Consider the following 14,044-nt stretch of genomic DNA (forward strand, 5'->3'; position numbering starts at 1 on the left):
AAATTTGCTAATTTACCTTTTTCATCTTATTCACCAGGGAAGCAGAATCATTATTACTCAATTGCGCTACCTATAATATAAAGCTTCAAATATATATAAACCAAATAAAAAATCTGCATGCAAGGAGAGCACCTGATTACCAAAAAAAGTATGATCTATAATTAGATGGCCTATAGTAAGCTGCATTCTATATTCCTAGCAAAATATTTCAACACTCCCTTCACTCCGGCATGGTGCCTCTTGATAAGCTTTATGCCCAAGGAGTAGTAATTTCTAAAACAGGACACCATTCCTGTCCTACAAGTTATTGCGCCATCTTGCTCGCCAGTGTGCCATTCAAGCTCATGGAGCATGTTTTGTATACTCATATTTTCACGTCTAGGTGCTTTTAATTAATTATGTGCTAACGAACATGTGTTTCGATATCGCAGCTATGTATTACTCAACTATTCCAATTTGAAATATACCTTAAGATTAAAACTCACTTGACAGCTCAGCCTGATATTATCTTTATTGAATTCGCTAAAAAGTTTAATATATTTTCCCATCACCGCCTTCGTCTAAAGCACTTAAAACAAGGCATCGATCTGACAGTATAAAACTGGATATCCCCTCTTCTTAAAAATACGAAAACAATAAAAAATCAACATTGCGTTTTACTACTCTTCTATCCTGTGTATCCCATGTAATGCCTTCGGGCAGTTCTTATTTATAATCTATATAAATGTACTGCATTCTGCCATATAATCCTAAATTAGACATTTTGCGCACACTTGCGTCATTTACAGTAAATCACTACTCACAATAATCAGAATGATCTTCAACATTCTGATTGTTCCCCTTCTCCAGGGATTATTTTCGTCATTCTTCAACACGATTTCAATTATATATCGTCATTGTGACCCCTATGTGAAATGAAAATAAACACTACCAAGTGGAAGCATATGCAACTAAGTACTCACCACGAGCTGACACAATGCAGACCTTATAATTACAACTGGAACAAGTATCACGATATATGTATTCGTACACACATTTCGCATACACTACAGTGAGATAAGCTCATCTTACAAGCAAAACACTAAAATACAAAACGATTTGCCCTTTTAAGACAAATCGTTTATTGTCCACACCTCAAAACAAATTGATCGCATACATAATATTATTCCTCTCTAAATTAGTCTAGTCAAAGGGATCGGTGGCCGACGGGACTGAAGCACAGCAGCTTGGAGCCCGTGGAGCCGCAGTTCGAGCTTCAAGATCTATGGATCCTGGGTTAATTTAGTACCCCTGCCCGTTTCGACCTTTCTGAGCATCGTACCGGTGGGTGGTCGTGTATCAGTACTGCGTGGTGCACGTTAAGGACCCCAGGCTTGCACTTGTACCACACACACTATATCTCTGAACTACAGTAGGAGACACCAGATGCCTATTAAAGCTGACTAATATCCGGCGGAACAAATATACACACCACTCACTTACTACGAAAGACCCATTTGGAGCTCACATGAAAATTATATTTTTTTCGAGAGTAGAATTCGTTCAGAAAAGCAGCTTGCTTCATCTGCAAGCACTTTCCATCAACGACGGGAGAAATTTACCTAAACAATTCGAACCACTCGGTTAGCCCTTTCAGTTAAAAGTCAATAGAAACAACTGCACGACATCTGACCCACACTTGTATTTGCTTAATCATTGACATGTGAGACTGATAAAATGTTTGTGCGCGTGCGTGCGTTCAGGTATAACCTTTTTTCGATATTGCTATTATCACTTCACTGAGCACATCTCAAGTGACTGAAACCCGGTTTCATTTCGTTCTCCTGGTGTCTCAGAATCAAAGAGGTCGTGTGGGCGTCGTATTTAAATCATGCAATTAACGTAAAAACAAAACACAAACTGTATTTACACTAATGAATCAATCGAATATACACCATTAGAGAGAAGTGTCTCGGTCGGCTTCTGTCGTTCGCCTCGTTCCGCTCGTGACTCCAAACTTCTTCTTTCTTCTCCTTTTCTCGTGAGCTTCAAATTCTTTCCAATCTGCAACATCCTACGTCCCCACCCCCTCTCTTTTTTTTTTTCGCGTGAGATTTGCCTTCATTCATTCACTTGCCAGTTCCAGGGGGTAAAGGAGCTGCACGGGGCGCCGAAGCGTTACCCCGCTTGGTAGGCGCACCAGACAGGAACGCACGTGGTTGTCTCTGCCCAGCTGAACTGTTTCGATCCTCCCCGTTTTCCACATGAGCCGTGGGGTCTTGTCCTCGTGAACAAGAACGAGGTTCCCGTTCTGTAGGTCGTTTGTCCACGTCTCGGGCGACCGGTGTGCGGAGCGGAGCTGAAGGAGGCATTCCTTCCGCCATCTCCGACAGAATTGGTCCAGCAGTTGCTGCCTGTGTAGCCAACGCCTGGTGATGTCCCCTCTCACAGAACCTGGCATAGCTTCTACGTTGACTGATGGGAAAGCCGTCAGACGCCTGCCCAACAAGAAGTGCGCAGTCGTTAAAGCATCCTGCTCGTGTGGAGCGTCGAGAACAGGGGCCAAAGATCGAGAATTCACGACGGCTTTCACCTCGTGTAGCATGGTTGTCAGTTCTTCGAAACTAAACTTATTCCTTCCTAGTATATTCAGTAGACTACGCTTCACTGTCTGGACCATCCTTTCCTAGAACCCGCCCCACCAGGCTGCTCTCTCGGCGATAAACTTCTACTTTATCCGATGCTGTGAGCAGTGGTCCTGTAAGCGTCGGTTCGTGACAACGTCCCATACGCCGCATAAGTCCTTTGCTGCCCTCTTGAAGGTGAGGGCATTGTCTGAGTAAACGACGCTGGGTAAGCCCCGTCGAGCAGCAAAGCGCTGGAAGGCCATGATGAACGCCTCTGTCGATAGGTTGGAGACAAGTTCTAGGTGTATGGCTCTCGTCACCGCACATGTGAAAAGCGCATTGTACGACTTTTCATCTGATGCTGCAGTCTTTACCATCAGTGTACCGGCAGAATCGATCCCGACCACCTAAAAAGGACTTGCTTGGGTAATCCGATCCTGCGGCGAAAGTGCGTTCGGAGCGTTAGCCGGCTTGAGTCGGGCCAACCATAGAGTTATTATAATGTACGCTAGAGGTTCAACTGGCGCTAGTGTCTATGCGACTTCCGGGAGGCAAATTGAAGCAGACAGCAACCAGTCTACTTTTGCGGTGCTCCTGTGCATTCCTATGGGAAAACGCGCGTGAAATTTGCCTCTTCGCCGGAAAATAACACGAATGGCTTTTATTATTTCGGTTGTACCGGATAGTATGTACACTTATTAATATTGTAAAAGTGTAATTGCTTTAATTACAGCATTTTTCTTTACCACTGAACCATGTTAAGCTTCGCTATATTTCAAGCCCAAACCTATGTTCCCTGGCAGGTATGTAAAAACGAGCGACGATTCTAAGCAAACTAACGATCGAAAAGAATGTAGAGTGTGTTCAAGGTTCGCTGGCGTTGCGGTGGCGCTTATATATTGCTAATATGCCCGTCCTGTCAAACATTCGAATGTAAGAAATAAAGTACGTGGACTACGAAAGGTGTGCCTCTTTATTATTTCCTATGTCGGGCAGTTCTTATCGGGCCCCTGTTCTCTGACTTCTCCCTATTTGCAAAGATTTGGAGCATGCGGTTGATGATTTGAACCCAGAACATGCATCTTTGCACATATTCATGAACAGAAAGAATTAATAAAGCAGTACTTATTTATTGCAAATCGGACTATATTAGGTGGCTTTCAATTTATTTTGGTCGCCTGCATGCACAAGGAGTTATTTATCCAATGTTACTGCGTAGTTCTTGCCGTCTCTCTTGGTTTTCCACATGTCCTTCGTTCGTTTGACACGTTTATCCCCATGGTGGAAAGCGCCGATGCCGTGTTCGCGCTAACAGTGTCCGACAGTGGACATAAATACACGTACGAAGCCGTTTTAGCACCGTTTTGAATCCGATGAATTTGAAAGAAAAACGCCGTAACTGACCAATTATTTCATCGGCCTGACTGAGAAATGTTCCAAGCTACCTAGTACGTACGAATTATTCGTAATATTTGCTCTTATATTCGAGCGCGGAGAGAAAATGCAGTCGCTTTTTCCCATAGAAATGCATTACCGGAAGTCAATTTCCGACTGGTTGCTGTCTGCTTTAATTTGCAGCAGCACACTAGCGCCACTTGAACCTCTAGCGTACATTATAATAACTCTATGGGGCCAACCGAGAACCCCTACATTTGTTGATGACCTTCTTCGCCAGCTGTCTTGCTCGTGGTATCCAGAACCGCTCTCGGACTTGGGTTAAGGTGTCCTGAAGTCTGCCGTGCAGTGTTCGACGGTGCCAGTCTCTTACCAATAACTCAGTGAAGCGGTGATCGGGAGGTAGCAAAAGCGGGTACTTGACGTCGATTGTTTCGTTTAATTGTTGCAGTCGTACCCCCCACCCTTAACATTCGATTGGGGTCAACGCAGGGCGCGAGCGAGACTAAGCTGGATCGCCTTTCCAGATTCTTATCTGCCCTTAGATCGTTCAATTCTTGTGTAAAAGCTTCCTGTTGCGTTCATGCGATCCACCAAATCTCGACTCGTTCAAGTTCTTCGCACGCTAGTGGACCCTCACGTCGGTTTGGCAGCGTACGGCAGTTATTTACAAACCGCATAATTCATGCAGTAATCCTGAGGATCCTTTCCAGCGCCCCGTACCGTTCAAGTTCGAATAGAGGTGCAATCCCCTCTGTTGCCGTCTGCATTACGTGATGTTTCAGCTTTCCCTCTTTTGCAATAACTGTTACTGGAACGCCGTCGCCCATGACGAGGTTCGGCCATTCGTCTTCGGTCTTACCAAGCCATTTTGGACCCTTCCACCACAGTTGCGTACCTTTTAGAGTTTCCGCAGATATTCTCCGTGTAACCAAATCCTCCGGATTTTCTTGTCCCGGGCAATGCATCCTTGTAGAAGGTCACCCTCCAGATTAAAGCTCTGCCACTCGATTTGCCACAAAGGGCTTCCACTGAGTTGCTGACCCGCGGATCCAGTGAAGTGTGATAGCGCTATCGGTCCAGTAGAATGTTTCTTGAATATTTATGATCCCTCCAAGATACTGGCCCATCCGTCTTCCAATCACTGCAGCCATTACCCTATTGGAAAAACGTACAAGAAACAAACCTGCTGCTTGTACAGTTCTGGTAGGACACAACCATAATTTCTTTGTGTTATGCATGCAGCTAGTTTGGTTTGGCGTTCTGCATAACTGGAGATACCGGCGCCGCTATGGCTCCGGGTCTGTCTATACTGGCAGCCACTTTGCTTGCCGATATGATTCGGTGTGGCTGGTATGATTTTGCGTCCGATGACGTAGGTGACTGCCGTCGTTCCAACAAAAACGCTTATACCACAGGACCACCGGTATAACCAAATCATACATGCAGAAAGACGACCGCCATCTTCCAACAAAAACGTCCGTCGTTCACCACCGCTATCGTTACATACACCATACATGTCGAAAAAGAACATAAGCCACGTTTACACGAATGCGACTTAGTCGCATTGAATCCAGTTGCCGCATTCAATATGCGGTCATGTAAACGGCATAATGCGCAAAGCGCATCGCATTTTGGAACGGGGAGGATTATCGGAAGGCGCTCGCTGCGGGAGCGAGTGAACAGCTGAGAACATGGCGGCGGCCAACCTCGTCGGCGGCGCGGAGAGCGGTCCCGCAATTTTTTTCCCGAGAACGCAAGCTTTTATTGCGATCATAAGTAAGCGGAATATAGCGGAGCTGCTCGGTGACGGCGGCCCCGTCCAAACCTTTGCGAAGTACGACTTGCGCGTCCGAAGGGGTCACAAAGGCTTCAGTGCAAGCACGAATGACACCGAGAGCTCCGAGCACTGTAGAGCACTGCATGGTAGCGCAGAACGAGCAGCTCCTACCTCGGTGCAGTTCCTGACTCCGCAAGAGCCTCTCGGACTCGGAGTCCGGTTGGTCCGGTCGCGATCGGCGAGGTCTAGCGCGGCGAAACGCGGAGGCTTCCTCAAAGCGTGCACACACACGTCGCCTCTCGTTCAGAGTGAACCGGCGGCCCGGCCTGGAGTCCTAAACGCCTTCCGTCTCCCAACTTCTTCCACAGCACCGAAGACAGCGGGCACGATCTTTACGTTCACTGAATGCGTCGAAAGGCCTCCACGTGCGATGCACCGGAAAACGTGGTGCGGCTGGTGCCGGAACGGAACTGCATAACTTCGAGCTTTGAGTCAACGTGCACGGCAACAAACCGATCGTGACACCAAGCCGCGGATATCGCATCGCCGGTCGACAGCGGCAAACGGCCCGTTGCTCGTATCGTGGGCCGTGACTCGTACTCGGCCAACTTGGCGTCTTTTCGTGGCCCCTCGCGTCGTCGCAACCAGCCACAAACCCGACAAACCCACCAGCCCGAAACCGTAGCGACCGTAGCCTGCGTTGGAGAAAAGCGAAACCGAAACGTAAAGCTTCCGCCCAGTGGCTTCCGCTGCCGCGGCTTTTCTAACTTCGCGGCTTCCGCTTCCGGTCGTCGCGGAGATGGCGAAGATAGAGCGGTGTGGGGGGTCGTTGGCTCGTTTACGGTTACGGGACAGATGTTTTGCGGTCCGTTTCTACTGCGTCTCTGGCTCTCAACTGGACGGCGCCTCTCATAGTTCAACCAGGCGTGGTCAGCCTGCGTCAGGCCGGCTCGACTCGTCCGATCGCCGGACCGCAGGCGACTTCCAAGTACGGCCGTTAGGCCTAGGATCCGAAGGCCTAGGATCCGTGAAGCGGTAAGCGAATCTCGTCCCGTTTTCGTTCTACTTTTAAATTACGTTAGGTGCGCTACAGTATAAGCATGCGTGCCAAGTGTTCGTGACAATTTTGAACTAGAATAATTGTGCTTCATTGCGGTCATTTGCCGACAATGTAAATCGAGCAATGAACGAGGAGCCATGCTTGAAAACGGTGTATGTACGATGTTAACTTCTACCTGGGCGGCTAAAAAAAAAAAAGTCAAGACTGGTTACGGTTGGATGCGAGGCTGGTCCCAATGCGATGGTAAGCACTTAGAGCGCCTTTCTGAACGGCATGTTAGCAATATAGCGATCAACGAGACGAGCGACGGCGAGAAGCTACGAGAGCTGGCGCCGAGCGCCGAAGATTTCTCACTCTCGCTGCTTGCGCCGCTCGGTTCTTGGGCTTCTAGAAAACGTCGCTCACCGCCTTCGTCGCTCGCACCAATCGCTTTCATAATGTGTGTCTCGTCGCGCGGCTGACTGCCGTGTTTATTCGAATATAAGTCGACCGTTTTTTTTTTTTTTTTTTTTTTTTTTTTTTGCGACCCTACCGGAGGCATCAAGCTATCGAGTCCCCGAGCCGGCGTTGCCGTAGAGCCGCGCCGAGTCTTGTTTCAAAAAGCTTTTGGTTGCCGAAATGGCTCGCCGCCCGCGGTGGCCGGTGTCGATATCGCGCGCACCCTCCGGGCGTCGTATTTCGACATCGCGCCTCTAGCGTTCCCCTTGCTGGGCAACGGGTAAGGAGAGGAACGCGATGCGCCATGCACTTTACCCTCCATCCTCGCAAACGCGCAAAAAAAAAAGAAAAAAAAAAAAAGATGTTATTTTTGTTAGTTGCTTGAGGCGGCTCGGCTCGCGTGTTGCTCATGGCGACACGGAGGCTTTGCTTGCGTCTTTGTAGTTTGTCTTCCGTCGCTTCGCACCTTTTTTCGTTTCTTGTCGTCATTTTACAACGGTGTCAGTGAAGTATTGCTGCGAATTTGCGAGGATGTCTACCCAGCTGACGAAGCTTGGGACGATGATAACATGTCCAGAAGTTCTGACGGTGATGAAGTTTTTGGCATCGCCCCGTGATTTAGCTGAGATTGATGTAAATAAAGGTTTCTTTCTTTCTTTTGCCCAAAATTTCCCCTGTTCTTAAAAATAAAAAAATAGGTCAACCTATATTTGAATTTTTTTTTTCCTGTGGATCCAATAAATAGGGTTCGACCTATTTTCGAGTAAATACGGTAACTTTAATTTTTATTTTGGGTTACGTCGGACGCAACTCGAATGCTTGACAGTTACGTTGGGCGTAACTTTAATTTTTATTTCGGGTTCCGTCGGACGTAACGTTAGACACTCCGTTACACTTAAGGAAAATAGGGGCTGCTGGTTCATCATATAAACCAACCATTTGTGTTTAATTAAAATGCATCACTGACCTCAAAAAAAAAATACTGCTATCCTAGAGTTTATGCTATAGGAATGTAGCGCTTCAGATAAATTTGTTAATTTTTACTTTTAATCCCTGCCCCCTCCAGGTACAACATCTGGCCTAAAGCAGTGTTCCGGATCTCCTTCCAAGACCTCAGGCGGGTCGTCATTCAATCCATGAGTCGGCGGCGTCTCATGGGCGTGTTGCTGGTGCTTACTGGATGGTGCTACCGAGGGAAAAGTGGTCATGCTTGGGAAAGGCAAGTATGGCCGCCGTAAGTATACATATTGTCTTTACCTTTGCTCGAATCCACTTTTAAGAAATGCACAGTTCGCATGTGTGCATCTCTCAATGTTTCCACAGTCGGCTGTTTTTTTTTTTTTTTTTTTTGAGTGCTCCAACTCTGTCAGCACTAGTTTCTCTAGGTCATGCAAATGGGATGCAACACTGAACCACATATGCTCTCGCAACAAACAGTGCTGTGGAGAAGCACAGTGGAATTTACTCTAGCTTTATAATGCAGCACAAAATAGTTGACTCCAAGTATAGCTACTTTTGTGACTCCGTTTAACCAAAAGCTCTGCCGAAACAAACTTGCCGCCTTATAGGTAGTGCAAAAGAACCTCGCGTGCCTAACCTGGAGAAGGGCATTTTTTTTCATAGGTCAATTTTTTCTTAAAGCAATACCTTCAGCCTCCTTGAAATGTTAACATCATGTGACACACGGAAGAACAGTAAACTCTTTAATGTTGGCGAACCTTTAATTTTCGCGGCCTTTAATTTTGCAGAATTCAGTGGCTGCGATTATGTCCTCTGTGACCGATTCGAGAAGAAATAGGGGCCACGAAGATAAGGGAGCTTTACTGTACGTCGGAGGAAAGAGGAAGTCACTTATGTTTGTAAGCAGGAGTAAAACCAACAACAACAATCATGGTGTCGACACTTTGTAAGCCTATCTGTGTCTATTGAATGATATCAATTTTGTTTTAGTTCGTTAAACATTGTTGCCTGTACATTGTGGGATGTCGTCTTCAACACGAGCAGTGGTTTTCTTCTCAAGCAGGCAGCATGGATGCGTGACGCAGCACAACATAGTTCATTTGCAGGTGGTACCGCAGGTTGAAGGATGGTTGGCACAATATGGGGGAATCACAATTCAATGTTCTACCTCGGGCGTAGACAAGATTTGCTTATTCTAAATCATTTTGTCTAAAAATCTGGGATTCGCGATGAATGTACCCGCATGGTTGGAAGGGCCAGACAAGCCTTGTGAGCGCTTCATTTTCTAGCGTCTCAGTCCTGAACCCACTCACGCACCACATGTGTAGATGTTCCGATAGGTGGGAGCACTTATTTGGAAAATGGTGAATGGCAACTGTTATCTTTATCAGACTTCTGTATTATGGTCAAAGTTGGACTGCATATTTGCAATACTTTTTCTCACTTAAAAATATGTCATACTAAAATATGTAAAATAGCCGATGACAAGAAGAGAATGGCTGGGCGTCCTCCAGCACGTGCTTGTGCTTTTCACCCCACTTTGGACAGATGTGCTTGCTCCAGGCTCATGAGGCGCTGAAACGTCATCGAAGGTAGCAGACGGGCTGGTGGTGGAACAATGGAGACTTCTCCCTGCCTTTCTCATGCTGTCAGTGAGCGTGTACCTCCATACTCTAACTTAGCTTAACCTGCACAGAGCTGAGGAGAATAGGCTTGGCGAGTGCCCTTACTGCATATGCATTTGTGCAGCTGAGGCACTTTCTGAATCAAGAACATTGTGTATCTTACCTTCAAAAACACATCATTTTGGGGGTGCAAAAGGAATTGTAAGGCATATCTTTGTTTGTATTGTCCTATTACGCATCGCAGGCACGTTGCCAGGGGGAGGCTTATGAGGCCCGCCCCCCCCCTCCCCCCCGATATCTTTCATTTTGCATGGGTCCTCCTCTCCCCCCTCCCCCTCATACAGTGTTTTGTTATGAGGGGGCCCCCCCTGAAACAAAATCCTGGCTACGTGCCTGACGCATCGACTCCAACTTAATGCGGAGTTGACCCACCCTGTTGATAAATTTATTGCCTGCCAGGTAGTTTGTTTTGCACTCAGTTAATATATCAGTATTCAGTTAGGTATCCCAAGTCATTAGTCGTTGGGATGCAGTCTCTCTGCAAGTCAGTCATGTTTAACATTCATAAAACTGCTTGTCAAATAATGGCACTGTCGAGGACATGTACTCGGCTCGAGCAATCGCTGTGCACAAGCTGGTCGTGTGGATGCAGACAGCAAACATCCCGGTTGAAACGTCCTTCCTCGCAATGTAGCTCAAGACTAGGTCAGGGCCCCACTCACAAACGTCTATACTTTGCATCTCTTTAAGCTGGACCACTTTTGACACTACAAGCCATTGCAGCAAAAACAGTGTGAGACATGATTATAAGCTCGACGTACCATGGCATCCAACTAAAAGGTCACATGGCTTGCAGCTTCTGCCGTAATTAACTTTAAACTGAGATAGTTTGGAATAATGCTCCCGGTTTCTAGTGTTGCCCTGCACGGTTAACAATTTGGTGATATAGTGCTGCATTGAAAAATCTGCATTCGTGACTGTATCACCTTATGAATGCATACTAGCTATTAAACTCTCCATTCTGCAGAGAAATGAAATGCACTTTGCTTCCAATTGCAGCTACTTCTGGAACTTCATGGTATGAAGCACCTTATGGCTGCAAGCTCTGACCGATCTTGTTCTCTGGTCTGCGCAGGCCCATTGCAGGGAGTCACTCCGAGAGGCTCACCAGAGGTTCCTGCCCGTGGTCGTTCTAAATTTTTTTTGTTGTAGGTGTGCATCCTTTCGGTCTTTCCCTAATGTACTCGGGCGTTTTCTTTTCATTGTCGCAGATTTGCCTCAAAATTGGTTCAGCACACAAATGGATGCTGTACAACTGTATCCCGCATATTTTGTTCAAGTTAACTTTTCTTTGCAAAAGTTAGATTTTTTTATAAAGGTTAGTCTTTTTTGTTTTTATTTACAAATTTATTTGAGTTTCCATGGGCAACACTAAAACGTTATGCCAAGGGCAATGCCAAGTTCACTGCTCTAACTTGTTCTCAACTGATTGCAAGAAATTTTGTTAATGTCGTGAAACCTCTTTCCAGCACTTGCTTTGCAGCATGGAAACAAATTATACATGGGACATACTCTTTTTTAGACTGGTTGCTCATTCTGCAGGTCTGCCTTCTATAGATGTTGTGCTACTAGAGAGCAGGCGAATTCGATTGTTGGTTTTGCCATTGCTTTTTTTTTAGCAGTTGTCTTAATAGTTCTTGTAAATTTAAAAATTTTCCTAAAAAGCAAGTCGGCAAGAATATCTAGTTTGACTAGTTAGCTGAAAATAATGATCTAGTACCCTTTAGTCAGTAAAATAGATAGTTTGTGCCGGTGTTAGTGTCAAGTAGAGATGCACGCTTTTTAGGCACTTTGCGCAGAGTGGTACCCATTTTTATTGGTTAGCCTCTTGGTGCGCCAACTAAACTCTTTCTATCCAGACACCTGCCCATTGCTTTTATTTGGCAGGCATTGGCAATAAAATAATATAGTGTTATTCCTCGGTGGCTTAAAAACCTAAAGAAAGAAGTTTCTTCATGTTTAAACGCAAAGTTTTATAAAGGCAAAAATCAATTAAGCCAGTAGCAGACGACACATAGCCTCAACAGTGCTCCGCGCCAACAGCGTTGCGTCAAAATAGCGGTCGTCTCCTTTTTGCTGCCTTCTCTCTCCCTCCTTCGGCACTCTCCTCCCTTTCCTCCTCTCCGGCACCTTTGTCACCACACCCACTGGTTAAACTCTCCCACTATACGGCTCTGCATTGCAGTAGTAGTTTTTTTTATAGTCTTTAGAGTTAAATGTGAATATTTGACAGAAATCTCCCAGGTTGGGGTGAAAGAGGGTTAAATGAATGCATTTGATCATTCGCCTTAATTCGGTACCCATCATTTCAAGGCCTGTGTGGCCTTGTCCTGGGGTGTGTCTATGACTGTGGCTGTGAAGGAGCAGTTTTTTAATAGGTGCACGTACAAAGTATAAAAACAAAAGGATCTATGTGCTGATCACGAAAGAATATGCTAGCCATTCTAATGTAGCTCTGCCAAGTACTTGATTGTGATTTATTTTTATTTCCAGCTACTTGGTTGCCTCAAGATCTGGAGATCCTAGTGGCTACAAGCTTGGACTCGATCTTTTTCTGTGGTCCGGCCAGGACCATGGGGGAGGTAATCCCAGCAACAAGAGCATCACAGTATCTCCCTGCCTGTGACTTTCGATTAGCATCACGACAAGGGAGTCCTCATGCCACCAAGTGTTAGGTATGCTACTCGAAATAAGCATTCTTACCTCTTCTTGAAGTGAAACAGCAAAAGCACTACTAAGCCTAAAATGAAAAAAACATTCAAATCTCGGGTTGGATGGAGTTCCAATTACAAAAAAGGCGTCTGCAGACATGATTCACATGTGAACTTAAAGCCCACGGATGTAGGTTCGACAGAGTCACAGAAATAACTTCCCGCAGATGGCTTCGCTAGTGCTATACACAAACAAATTCTTAAAATAATCATTGTGTTACGTTGGTGTCATCAATCTTATGTACCTACCCCACCCAGCAGTCGGGACATGTGAAATATAAAAAAACAGGAACTTGCACATTGTCAGCTCTGCAAAGATAATATATTGAACCGAGCATAGCACGTTCAACTTAAGAAAGCAATTCAGTGCAGGCCTAGTTTTAAGCTTCACATATTTGTTATTGCCCTTCATAATGAAGTAAAAACTGCTTAAGTTGTGGCCCAGTACAGGCTTTCTATTAGTGTTAAAAAGTGTTAAGGCAGTTTAAACAGCTCGCTCCAAATATTTTCTTGAAATGCATAGGTTTATGGAAATTATTATGTGGATGTTTGCAGACAGTCATGGTGAGACCAATCTTTAGTGCCAAGTGTTCCACTTATTCAGAGTTGGTTGAGTCTGTAAATATTGTAGGTCGCAAATTAAATTTTTATAGTATGCAATGGGCACAATCATCCGTAATGCCCTATTGGAAAATTTTGATGACGGAAAGATGATGGAAAATCCTCATACAAGCGTAACCGTAATATGGGACATCCTATACCGGCGAAAATGTGGCTCCACCATAGCGGATTGAGATGGAATATGATACAGGTCGACGGAACCATACAAGCGTGTCGTATTATGGGACATCCTATACCAGCGTAGTGGATTATGACGGAACCATGGTGGTGCACGGAACCATACATGGTTCCGTTCGCCTACATGGTTCCGTTCGCCTACATGCTTCCGTTCGCCTCCATGGTTCCGTTCGCCTCCATGGTTCCGTTCGCCTGCATGGTTCCGTGCGCCTCCGTGGTGGTTCCGTGCGCCTCCGTGGTTCCGAGCGACTGCATGTAGTCGCTCGGAACGATGGAGGCGCACGGAACCATGTTGACGAACGAAACCATACAACATAACGTTTTAGGGGACATCCTATACCAGCGAAAGGGCGATGACAGCATTGTGGAACCATATGGCAGCACACCTTCCACATACCTGCTTCATACAAGGATCCAGGCACACAGCCAGGATTTTGTTTCGGGTTGGGGGGGGGGGGGGGGGGCCTGCCCATGACAAAATGCTGTATGATGGGGAGGGGGGAGAGGAGGCCCCAGCAAAATGGAAGATTTCGGGGGGGCCCGGGCCCTTGGCCCCCCCCCCCCCCCCCTGGCTACGTGCCTGCAAGGACCATACAATTGAATTAGATTAT

General features: G+C 46.1%; 1 protein-coding gene across 1 annotated transcript; it reads right to left on the bottom strand.

Annotated features, from left to right (window-relative positions):
• Positions 1 to 2,104: 2,104 nt before the first annotated feature.
• On the bottom strand, positions 2,105 to 13,724 carry LOC120849873. Its single transcript, XM_040222138.1, has 2 exons — positions 13,590 to 13,724; positions 2,105 to 2,608 (listed from the first exon to the last, which is right to left on the bottom strand). The coding sequence occupies exons 1-2, from the start codon at positions 13,722 to 13,724 to the stop codon at positions 2,105 to 2,107; spliced, it is 639 nt and encodes a 212-aa protein (XP_040078072.1).
• Positions 13,725 to 14,044: the final 320 nt, after the last annotated feature.

Source organism: Ixodes scapularis, unplaced genomic scaffold (assembly GCF_016920785.2).
Source record: "Ixodes scapularis isolate PalLabHiFi unplaced genomic scaffold, ASM1692078v2 PGA_scaffold3__209_contigs__length_174095766, whole genome shotgun sequence".
Taxonomy (NCBI): domain Eukaryota; kingdom Metazoa; phylum Arthropoda; class Arachnida; order Ixodida; family Ixodidae; genus Ixodes; species Ixodes scapularis.

Coding starts and splice junctions, on each gene's coding strand:
- LOC120849873 (XM_040222138.1), bottom strand. CDS start 13,724: ATGGTTCCGTGCGCCTCCATCGTTCCGAGCGACTACATGCAGTCGCTC. Junction 2,609..13,589: donor AGGCGAACGGAACCATGGAG/GCGAACGGAAGC, acceptor GGAAGGAATAAG/TTTAGTTTCGAAGAACTGAC.